At 35.9% G+C, this 12,910-nt stretch overlaps 1 protein-coding gene across 3 annotated transcripts in view; it reads left to right on the top strand.

Moving 5' to 3' along the window:
* The window catches only part of KIFAP3 (kinesin associated protein 3), a 353,458-nt gene extending 342,022 nt beyond the window's left edge, over positions 1 to 11,436 (top strand). For all 3 annotated transcript variants that reach the window (XM_049633903.1, XM_049633900.1, XM_049633902.1), the window contains one exon: positions 11,235 to 11,436. In XM_049633903.1, coding sequence (XP_049489860.1) covers positions 11,235 to 11,343 — 109 coding nt within the window. In that variant the 3' untranslated portion in view covers positions 11,344 to 11,436. The remainder of the gene's footprint in view (positions 1 to 11,234) is intronic.
* The last annotated feature ends 1,474 nt before the right edge of the window (positions 11,437 to 12,910 follow it).

Here is a 12,910-nt window from a genome sequence, read left to right as displayed (position 1 = left end):
TTATTTTGGATCATATTTTCACACTTCCATGCTTAGCTATTTAAAAATACACACTTTTGGGCACCTGGGTGGCTCAGTCAGTTAAGCGTCCAACTTCGGCTCAGGTCATGATTTCATGGTTTGTGAGTTTGAGCCCCATGTCGGGCTCTGTGCTGACAGCTCAGAGCCTGGAGCCTGCTTCAGATTCTGCGTCTCCCTCTCTCTCTGCCCTTCCCTGCTTGTGCTCTCTCTCTTTCTCTCTCTCTCTCTCTCAAAAATAAACATTAGAAAAATAAAATAATAAAAATACACACTTTTAATTTGTCTAAACATAGTTTCTATTATATATATACTCGTGCCCTCAATTTTAGAAAAATGTCACTTGGTTTGATTTTAGGTACAAAAAAAAGTCTTTACTTATCAACCACCATTTGATTTTTATTAGCCTAAAAATTATTGAGACAAACGAATAAGTAGAGTATGACATATATTGGAAACTTTACACTAAGCTTCGTATATTTGATAAGATTTTTGAGATTGGTTTTTTTTACAACACTTATCTACCTCTTTTGTAAGGTAGTAAAAGAAAGTGAAAATGTTTAAAGTATATCAAAATATCCCCAAACTGTATTATTTATTTGGGGATTTGAGAGACAAGGTATTAACAGAAGCTTAACATTAATTTTTCATGTATGAGAGAGTGATCTGTAGCATGCATGTTAGATAGCCCTGTTTACTCTGATTGTGTCCATATGTCGGATTTCTGTCTGTTTCATAAAGAAAGATGGGGAGTTCATATAGCCCATTTTACATAGTACTCATGATAATTTTAGATTCTATTCTGTATCTTGAACTTGTTCGTTTTGATAGTGCATTATCACTTTAAGATTCTGGATTGTGCTTAAATTACAGTAACCGAAGGTCATTATTCATATTTTTACTGGACTGAAAAGTTTTGAGTACTAGCATTAATGTTTGAATTATGCTCAAGGTCTTAGACTTTGCAGCATGTTTAGTTTCTTTTCATTTCTTATTAGTATTTTTCAGTACTTAATAGTCTCCTGCTCTCACCTCCAACAAGAACTTCTCTCTGTTCAACATCAGAAACATTTTCCTATTTGGCATGTGCTTTCTAGTTCCCCAAGCAGTATAAGCAAATTGGAAAGTTCAGCTGTCATTCTTGGAAGGTCATAGATCACACTAGCAGCCTGAGTAATCCAAGAGGTTTTAAGTATCATAGCATTTAGTTTAAAGTGAAATTTGCTCTGACAGGGCTGGCAGACCAATAGGAAAAAGAAATATTTGTGCTTGGAGAAGTGCATATGTAGAGACCAAGAGTATAACTGATGGCTGGAAGTGATTTCAGTCTAAAAAAACAAATCATTAAGAGAGTGCATAGGGGTAAAATACACAGTTCATATTTTAAAGAGTCTCAAAATGAACCAGCAACTAAGGTTAGCATTACATAGTAATTAGCTGTGGTGTTCAGGCTTTAACTCACTCAGTACCAGACAATATGGTTAAACTATCACTGCGAAAACATTGCTACTTATGTTATATTCACTACTTTAAGCCTACAGCAGTAATTTTTGTACCTTAAAAAACCAAGGTATTATGACAGATTATATAAATGTTGAACCAGTAACAGACAAACAATTATTCAAAGGAGGTGCTAATGACTCGGTTTATTGACCTAGGGGTTACTTAAGCAGCTCAGTGGGTTCCCTGAACATTTGGTGTTATGAAATGAGGTACTGCTTGATAGTATAGAACTGACAATTTCAAGAAGTCCTTGCACTTAATTGAAGAACAAGTTAAAGATGACTAGAATGGCATACTTTCCCTAAAAGATTATTATTAAAAGTTCAAGACCATTATAGGTTTGAGTAAATACTCACTGCAGCTTGATAATCACATTTGACAGCTGCCATGAGGCACCTATGAGAGTATTTTTCCTGTTAATTGCTACAAATAAGGAAAAAGAAAATACCTTCTCCTAGCTCCCGTTATTTCTTTCAAGTCATTGTTCTCTTCAAGCGGGCCAATTCGGAGTCACAGGAACACAAGGTTGATAAATTCTTTTCTTGAGTGTGCAGAGCAGATAATGAGTAAAGTGGAAGGGACTTCCAGCACCATGGTAGACCCGGCTGACTTAGAAGGCGCCCCCGTATAGATATATTAAAAAGGTGGACTAAATGTTAACAAAAATTTACAGTTCACAGCCAAATTCACAAAGGTAGGACACACACACACACGCAAAATAACCACGCATGAGAATAATGATGAACTCGGTATAGGTTATATAGTAAAGGAAAATGAAACTGAATTCCTGTATAAGGCCTACAACTGCAATGGGCTGCCTTTTTCTCATCATTTGAAAAAAGGACTAGATGATTGTAATTCACCAGCCTAGAGAAATGGCCAAAACTTATCTTCTGCCCCAAGGCCCTAGGAGGAGAGTTACCCAGGAGAAAGAAATCACAAGCTTTCTCCATGAGCGTGTGTGGGTTCAGAATTTATACTATTCATCCAATTTAGTGAACCCCAAATCAAGTAATTATCATTAAAAATGTTTTCGGGACAGTGGAACCCCCTGGAGCCTCAGTGTATTATAAACAAATACAGAACCTCTCTATAGTAATATTTTCAAGTTCAAGGACTAACAGACAGGCAAAAGCAAATGAATAAATAAAGGCAACTTGAAATTGAACACAATAAAAAAATTGCAAAGCTCATGAAGAAAAGTATTCTCACAAAGGAGAACTGTCAGGCATAACAGTAAGAGACTTAGGATGCCCAGGAACTAGAATTAATAGAAGACTCTCAATTAGACCATAACATTTTTAAAAAGACAAAGGAATTTGGAAAATTAGTGCAATGTCATAATATGAAAAAGTGCCAACTATAACATCTCAACATAAAAAATGCAATCATTAAAATAGGTCCTGGAGATGGGTTAAACAACAGATTAAGATGCATAATAAGAGAAGTGTGAATTAAATGAAATTAGAAGAGCATCAGTAAAATGGAATTTCTTTACCATTTGGAACAAATCAGTGACTGTTTTACACATGCTTCTCCCATCATTACTACAAATTAGTTTTTATCTGAAGCATCATAGTATTGTAACTAAATTGAAAGGATCTGTCCCCAAGGTGGTATATATCCCCTTAGAACTGACAGATGTCTTTTAAAAAACTTTTTTAAAATAAATTCCAGATGAGTACTTTAAGTACAACCTCCCACTACTCGTATCATTTGCCCTTGATTTGGGGGAAAATACTACTTGGTTCGATTTCACTAAAATATTCTTTAAGAGTCATTAACCATTTAGTTTTATCATAATAAAAGGAAAATTGATACTTATGCGTGTAAAAGATTAAGAATAAAAACTAAATGGGAAATGACAGCTGAACTTGATATATATTGGTAAAGCTCATCAGAAGACTGCTTAATTGTGTTCACCTCAGTAATACAAAGGCTCAAGTTCAACAACTAACACCTATTAGCAACCTAAAAGATGCATTTGTCACATATAAATTTAGAGAGACAAGGTGCTTTTGACAGGTTCAGTGAAAATGTTAGAAGCTGTGCCTATAGTAGTTGTACTTAACATGCACGCACATTACATTTTTCAGTGTCCAAGACTCATAGGCCCCCACCTTCGCAACATTTTTGCATATGAATGACATTCCTATTTAGCTCTAAATTATTTCACATTTATAAAATGAGAACATGGACTATATGATAAATGCAATGGAAACCACGTTCTCTACATGTTAAGTATGCTAAGAAGTTTCAATTTGATAAAACTTAAAACTTGCTTTAAAACTTTGTAAAAGTAAATGATGCTCAGTGATAAGACAAGCTCTCCATCTAGTGTTTGGTTTATAAATTACAAGCATTGAGATCTTGATTTAATCATACATCTAATGCTGGGTGCAATTTTATAGGCTTTATCCCATTCAGTTTATACTTCTTTTGTTACTATATATAAGAATTTCAAGAAAAATATGTTCTCTTCTGCCAGAATAGTCTAGTTCTTCCTACCGAATTCAAAGGCAAGCTATTTCTACAGTCTGTGGTATTCATCTACATGGAATACTACGGCTTCTTATTTTTTTTTATTATTATTATTTTTTTTTAATAAATTTTTTTTCAACGTTTTTTATTTATTTTTGGGACAGAGAGAGACAGAGCATGAACGGGGGAGGGGCAGAGAGAGAGGGAGACACAGAATCGGAAACAGGCTCCAGGCTCTGAGCCATCAGCCCAGAGCCCGACGCGGGGCTTGAACTCACGGACCGCGAGATCGTGACCTGGCTGAAGTCGGACGCTTGACCGACTGCGCCACCCAGGCGCCCCTTTTATTATTTTTTTTAACATTTATTTATTTTTGAGACAGAGGGAGACAGAGCATGAACGGGGGAGGGCCAGAGAGAGGGAGACACAGAATCCGAAACAGGCTCCAGGCTCTGAGCTGTCAGCACAGAGCCCGATGCGGGGCTGGAACTCACGGACCGTGAGATCATGACCTGAGCCGGTCGGACGCTTAACCGACTTGAACCACCCAGGCGCCCCAATGTTTTTTGTTTTTTTTTTAAGTTATGATTTTATATCTGGAATTTTCTTCCAGCTAGGGTGGGAACCACATCTTGTCCAGATTTTTATATCCTAAAAGTAAGTTTGAAGTTCTGCCTTTTTTTTTTCTTTTTCAGAAGATGGGATATACTTTTTATTCACTTTTATATCTCCCACCGTGTCCAGCACAGGGCCAGACACATAGCTCTGCCTACTTTTCTTAATCACTATGCCTCTACTTGACTACTTCCATAGCATTTTAATTAATCTCCCTATTTCTATTCTTGCCTCCTTCCAATTCTTGCCTCCTTTGAGCCGTGGGACTCGAACTCACAGACCGTGAAATCATGACCTGAGCCGAAGTCGGCCGCTTAACCAACTGAGCCACCCAGGCACCCCTCTTAGTTATTTGATGAAGCACATTTCTATGGCAAAATTGTTTCATGCCAGTTAGCTATAACCTCTAAAATTTCAGCCAGTTTTGATATTCTTTCTTCTCATTCTTAGTTCCTAAATGGTAAAAGTATAACTAAAAAAACCATTTCAAAAGAGAAATTGATACCATTTTTTTAAATGTTTATTTATTTTTGAGAGAGAGAGAGAGAGAGAGAGAGAGACAGAGACAGAGTGCGAGCAGGGAAAGGGCAGAGAGAGGGAGGCACAGAATCCGAAGCAGGCTCCAGGCTCGGAGCTGTCAGCACAGAGCCCCATGCAGGGCTCAAACTCACGGACTGCGAGCAAGATCATGACCTGAGCCAAAGTCAGCTGCTTAATGGACTGAGCCACCCAGGCACCCCAGTGATACCATTTTTTTTTTTTTATCATGAAAGGTAGCATATTTGATTATCGTTATTTCTGCTGCTGCCTCTATGGGCTCTCACTGTTTCACATATGGACAGCCGCAATATTCTCTATTAAATGCTCCCCATGTTTTTGTCTAACACCATTAGTGACCACAGTTCTCTTTCTAAAACAGGTAAGTTGCTCCCCTTTTTAAAAAATCGTAGACAGATTTCCCAAAGTATATAGTTAGCATGGCATATGAAGAGCTTTCAAAATCTAGTCTTAACATCCCTTTCTAGCCTTATCTGCTGCCACTTGGGTTCAGCTTTCATCGTAACCCTGACTTTAACCATAACAAACCAGAGGCTGTTCTTCAGTGCCTTCTCTCTCTTGCTCAGGCTGCCACATTAGGAATACTCTCTCTTCACTTGTGAAATCCAATTTGTCCTTTTAGATTCATCCATTCATACAATAAAATACTTTTTGAATGCCCACTGCATGTCAGATACAGTGCTAGATGCTAGTGATATAGCAATGAATAAGACAGTGACAGTCTTTAACTTTATTCATGGTACTTATAGTCTCATAGGAAATAAAGTAAAAAGATACATAGATAGGTATAGATATAGTCAGGAAGTGACAGATGCATTAAAATAAAAATATTTTCTGTGAAGACCTTCTAGTCCCCTAGGTTCTTTTGGAACAATTTGTACATACCTCTATTATACTCTAACTTTATACTAAATATTTGTTCTTCTATTCTTTTGTAGCAATTTATAAATGTACTACGGGTAATACAACATCATATTATTATCAGAATTTTGTTCCATGTTTAGTTGCTTCCAATGCATGGCCAAGGGATCATGTCTTACTTATTGCCTTTCCAGTACCACATCTTTTTTTTTTTTTTTTTTTAACATTGACTGTCAATACTATACTTAACACATTGTAGGAACTCATGTACTATTTGGATGGATGGATGGATGGATGGATACAAAGGATCACTATTACATTTCACTACCACAATTACGTATTACTAAATTTCTCATGACAAATCATAGTAAAGCTGAAATTACTCTGATCAATTTATAATCTACTTAGGAAGATAAAAATACTGATTTTGATTCTATGATAAATATATTGGAATATTTGATAAAAAGAATGAACTGTTCTAGAAAACTATTATCAGATCACATTTCACACAGCTCTACAATATCCTTCCTCTGAAAAAAAGTTAGCCTATGTTAAGTCCTTTCACTTGACAATCCCAAAAGAATTCTAGCCTTCGATATTATCCCATGGATCACAAAGGTAGTTAATAAGAATCACCACCCTCTACTTGTAAATATATTACTCTAAAGGATTTTATCTTAGGGAGAATAGAATTCCTTAAAAAAAAAAAAGACGCAAATCAAAAAGATGAAATTCAGTGTGAAAATTTCATGTGTGTGTGTCTCTGTGTGTACATACGCACAACTATACACACACATATACATTCAATGTGAGCCATTTTGTGGTAACGACTCTTTAAAAAATTTAAGATCAGTGCATTTTTAGCCTACATTATTAGAGAGTCAGAAACAGGATCTCATTGTATTCTGTGCTGGTTTCAGACCACATAATAAGTACAGTATCACATTATTTTCAGCTTCATTTTAAGATAAACATTGAAAAAAATCATTATTTTATTATTTTTTAATATTTTTCATAGAGCATGTGTGCAAGTGGGGGAGGGGCAGAGAGAGAGGGGGACAGAGGATCTGAAGCAGACTCTGTGGTGACAGCAGAGAGCCCAACGTAGGGCTCAAACCCACAAACCGCAAGATCGTGACCTGAGCCCAAGTCGGACGCTTGACCGATTGAGCCACCCCAGCAGCCCTCAAAAGTTATTTAGAGAGCAAATCAGCTAGTAAAGATTTGAGAAACCATGTCATGAGGATTGAGTAAACAAGAGTTGTGAAGTAACCATATTAAAGAAGAATTGGATTTCTTTTGTGGTTCCAAATGGTAATTCTAGAACTAATACAACCAGATTACAGGTCAAGATATAGAACTTTCTAACAGTGTGACGGACCCACAATGGAAGAACTGCCCTGTGAGTACTCCCATTCCTGGAGATGTTCTGCAAAGAATTCGATAGACCCTGTCAAGGATGTGGTGAATGGAAGCACAGTCTAGCTTATTTCTAAAAATATTTCCAAGCCAAAGATTCTGTGACCTGTGAAAAGAGAACTTGGCTTGAATTTATTTTTTATTTTTATTAACATCCTTTAATATTGTCATCATTTGCTCTGCATTCATTTTGCTGACTTGGAAATTTCAAAGAAGATAAAGACGTGTGTTGCTTTCATCGAATTTTAATAAAATAATAATACTTTTCACTTATACAGCACTTTCCATCCAAGGATTTCAAAGTGCTTTACAAATATGCACTAATTAAGCCTCACAAACAGCTAGAGGTAGGTGATTTTCTTCCCTTCCTACGGGAACGTCAACCCTGGCACAGAAGTCTAAGTAGAGCCCCAGAGTGCTTACGATTCTTTACTGGCTGCCGGTCCCCTTGTGATGTGCTGCATGTGAAGGGCCACTTGTCATGCCTCGATTCCCTTTTTCCCCCCCTCTCTGAATCATCGCAAGTTTAGAAATATAATGAATGCTGTTAAAAATTTGTTTGAAGCCTTGTAAATATTACAGCAAAATTCCGCCTCCTGCCTGCTGAATGCTAATTAGGTTTCTAAATGTTCATGTAAAAATAAAATCCTGATGTGATTTCTATATTTGTTGTTGAATTTTAAATGTAATTTCTTAGTTACAAAGAGTTTGTCATTTTCCTTTCTAGGCACCTCCAAATAGACAAACTTACATAAAGAATCTGTATGTTCCTGTTTCAAGGAAAACTTATGATTAGGTGTTCCTGGTTTTGAACCAGATTCAAAAGTAACAAGGCTACATCTTTATTCCAAGGGAGAAAGCACAGCATGTATCCACATATCCCAGAAGAATATCTAGCTTCAGGTTGTAGCATCCCGAATAGTCCAGTGTCCCCTCTGTATTAGAACCAAACGAGAGATTAGAAAATCAAGCTATTCTGTTTCAGAGTGAATTTTATTTAGAAGATCTTATGTACATATAGCTGATCTTTCATAATACAAAAGGACCTAGGACTTCTGTCAAAGTACCATTCAAACTGGTCATAATGTTTCAGATATTCTTTTCTTTAAACAGCAAGTTCATCTGTGATATGTGATGGATCATTACAGAAGAACTCATTGTTAGAGTTTCTAATTTTTCTCCTTAAAATTTTTTTGCAAATGGTATCTGTGGAAGTTCAAACAATTTGGCCAGAACACACAGATGTCTCTGGGTGAACTGTTGACTGCATAAATAGAACTTTATCACAGTAAACTTGCAGGCTCAGAAACTGAAACTCGCCAGTGTTCAAGGTTCGATCTTACTTTAACTTGACTTGGAGTGCAAATTCTTACCAACAGTGTGACAGAGAATGTCCTTAAAAAAACAGCTGAATGTCCATTTGTCAATTTACATCAGGCAGATTGGATAATGTCCGAGTGTATTCTTTACCCTCTTGTCAAGCCACATGGAAATACAATGATCGGAAGTTTGCCTACTGATCATAGAAATCAGTTTTGCAGTTTGCATGTATAATGACCTCACACTCTCAGAACCTTTTTTAAGGTCCCTTCCTCAATGAGGACAAGCCTGCCAAAAATCAGATATTCCCAATAGTGTTATAGGTCACCCCAAGGAATTGCTTGGGTTGGTACCAACATTGCCACTGGGGAGCATCTTGTTCTGTGCCAACATGGCCGACAGTCTCCCTTCTGAGGCTTCTCTTCTTTTCGATAGAATTACAGTAATAGTGCTACGAGTTCCTCTGTGAGATGTTCTGTTTTTAAGGTGTCTTTGTGTATTCTCTTTACTGATCTACTCTGTGCCTCTTGTTTCCAAGCCCTTGGAAGCCTCTAGATTGATTGAGAAACAAAGATAAAATTAACTCGAGCTTAACCTAAGTCTCCTGCTATTAGGCCTCGGAAGAGATGCTAAAAAACATAAGCAGTGTCTGAAGGCAGGTAATAATTAGATGAAAAAGGAAGGAGTTGAAATGCATAAGCTATCCAGTCAACTTTTACGTAATTGAGAGTTGTCTGGATACATGAGTATTTGTTAGCCTTAGTGCTTCAGAAGAAAAAAATGTCAACGGCCGACTTTTCCTCTAATTTTAAACTGATGCAGGTGTATCTGTGTTCATGGACTGCATTAATTTCTGTAACATCTTTAAAGCTACCTCTAGAGCAGTGTTTCCCTTCATCATAAAACTAATCTTTCTTCCCAGGAGGCCAAGGTAGGAAGGATGTACGTCTATTTTGCCATTTCAAAATAAAACTCAGACTTAAAAATTGCAACCAATTTTTGGGAGAATCATAGACACATGTTTAGAAGAAGCCCAAAAAGTTTGTTTCCTTCAGGATCACTCACTACAAATGCTGACCTAAAACTTAAACCTCAGAAATTCCATTTCCCTGAGCAGTAGATTCACATGAATAATACGCCCTATATGTGTTAGGTTTTTTATATTTACTATTCAGTCCTATCTCAGTATACACATGCACATATGTGTACACGCATACACAAATCATTTAAAACCTTTAATATTTTAGTTGTTACTTCTATTGTGTTTTAACTTAACCTCGTTTTGAGTTTTGAGAGGAAGGTAGTGCCTACATGAGTACATTTTTTAATCATACTGAGATTTCACTGATAAAGTATGTTTCCATCTAGTATATGCCTCACATAATCTTAAATCATTTAAATGTGTTATTTTTTTCAAGGTTCATGTTTCTATATTCTAAATTGTTTTCCTTTGATTGCAAATAAGCTCAGAAGCATTCACTGCATGAGCTGTGCATGAGCATGTTCTAGCTGCCATCTTTGCCTGGCCAGATAAGGACCTTGTCATTTGGCTAAGTGTTGGATAATTCTCTGATCCTTAAAAAGTGCCTTGGAGAACAGATTTTCTTTTAAATTTACTAATAGATGAAAGAATAATTTTTAAAGCAATAAAGTTTATCCATGTATCAAATGTCATTATAACGCCGAAGGTCATCTTTAGGCTTCTATTATTTCCATAGAATAAACTGACAAAATTTATAATTATCTTGTTGTAATTCAAAAGAGATGTATGACTTTTTTTTTTTTTTTTTGAGGAGTCAGAGAAGGATTTGCAGATCAAATCTGACTAACTCAAATGTTGTAAAATTCCTTGTCCTGTTCTAGTCATAGGCTTATGGTATGATTTGACCCTGAGTGAGAGTTTTACTGCTAAAACTCAAAATGCATGCATGATTATTAACAATCCTATATGAAAAAAATTGTATTATCAATAACAAAACTCATTTTACAAGTTTTAGTGTTGTCGTTCCCTAACAGTACTATACTGATAATTGCTAGCACATAAAATCTTTTCATATTCTGGCATAAAAGCCATATATAAATGTAATTTATGAAAACTTTTCTGATCTGTCCTCCTCTTTGTCTTGAATACTACCTGATGACAGAGGTTTCCAACATTTTTAACACACACTGTTAGAAATATTTATTATGCACATTTTTGTGGCTATATTAATTCAGTAAAATTAGTATTAAATATATATTATATATATAACGTGTGTGTGTGTGTGTATATATACACATACATACACACACACACACACATATATATGTATATATATATGAAGAAGAAAAATGCTTAATGATAGCCGCATTAATCACTTCTGCTGCTAGGAAGAAAATCTTGGAGGTGTAAAGTTCCCGGCCTCCCGTGTGGATGTGTGATGAAAAATATAACTTATCATTCCCTTTTCTCTTTTCAGCCTTGGAATGGATGGCTTTGGCCAATCAGTTGGCATTCTTGGACGCCCTGCCACAGCTTATGGATTCCGCCCTGATGAACCTTACTACTACGGCTATGGAACTCGATAAAGTCATCCCTTTCCATATGTACTCTCAGCTTAGAAGAAATCTGTGTGGGTTGGGCTAACTTTGAATCTTGACTAATAATGCATGTTGATATTATTGTGGGTCTGTGCTTCTTTTTATTTTTTCCATGTTGTTAGCTACAAATTAACTCTGACCCCTCTGTCCTCTGTTAAGTATAGTTGATGTTTGACTTTGTTCACTCATCAAACCACATCTTGATGATGAATAACATTGCCCATGTTATTCAAAGAGACACAAAAGAAAATGCTGAAAAGCAACTAGACTGGAAAACAAACACTACATTATGTACATTAAGTGACTAATTTAATTTCTATTAAAAAGAAGGATAAAGTACAAATGAATTAGCAAAAGTCATGTGTTTCCATTTAATGTGTATCATTAAGAGTTTCATGCTTATATAGGGTGCGTGTGAATTTTCTTTTCCCCTGCCCTTTTTCCCCCCTCGTAAACTCTTAAGTGTTTTGTGTGATGTGTGCTACTTTAAAGTTTATAAAAAGAATGTCACCTCATCTTTCCATTCCATCTGCCTTTTCAGGGTTGCTTCCCAAAGTTAACAATGAGTTTTCAATCTACAGTGGAACATGTGCCACAGGCTGTGTTATGTATGCGTGGAGTCTCTTCGCGATTTGAACTCTTGTCTTTCTGATTTTAAGGCAGAACACCTGAGACATCTGTTAGTGCACATGAACCTAGATTCGTATTGGGCTTTTAAATTTTATTACTCATGGAATCTAAAGTATGGAAAAGCTGTAAGTCTCATTGAGGACAATTAAGGGATAGAATATTTTTCTCACCCATTTCCCATTTGTGTACTTGTCTTTATAAGATTTAGGTAGTTAGAAATAGACATTATAATTAATAATGAGGTTTGAAAGTGATTCATATTACAGTGTTGGAGATTTACTTGAAAAACAAAGCAAAATGAATAACTATAATCTAGAGAGATTTGCTTGAGTGCCTGCTATGGAAGGAATTATATGAGGCTTTGAAGGGAATTTATAGATCAAAGATAAGACTTCTGTCCTTGAATTGAAAATCTCATTGATCTACTACACAATTTATTTGGCTTGATTTATGTTTTTAGTAGAATAATAGAGCTGGAAAGGGCCTTTTAAATAACCCAGTCTATCTATGTATTTGAGAAACCAAACACATAAAAATTTTAAATATCATAAACAGATTTTCTTAATTACCTGCTATGTATAAGGAAGTATATATGCTTCCAGGGAATATGTGAATCTAAGATATGATTTGTGTCTTTGAACTCAGCAACCTAATTGATCTTTCTGAAAGCATACATTTATTTGTCTTAGTTTCCATTTTAACCACACAATATTAAAGCTGGTAAGGGTCTTTGATGCAAAACCCTGTCGTGCTGTTTCAGCTGAAAAAATTGTGGCCAGGAGACATCAAAAGACTTGACCAAGCTTATATATTTGGTCAGTACCTGACCTGTCTCCATGTGTCCAATGCAGTAACCTCAATACTAAATATTATTTATCACACCTACAAAGTATAAAACATGCAATATAATAAGTGACATTAATAG

The sequence above is a fragment of the Panthera uncia genome, chromosome F1 (assembly GCF_023721935.1).
Source record: "Panthera uncia isolate 11264 chromosome F1, Puncia_PCG_1.0, whole genome shotgun sequence".
NCBI classification, from domain to species: Eukaryota; Metazoa; Chordata; class Mammalia; order Carnivora; family Felidae; genus Panthera; species Panthera uncia.
This window is presented reverse-complemented; position numbering and strand designations above follow the sequence as displayed.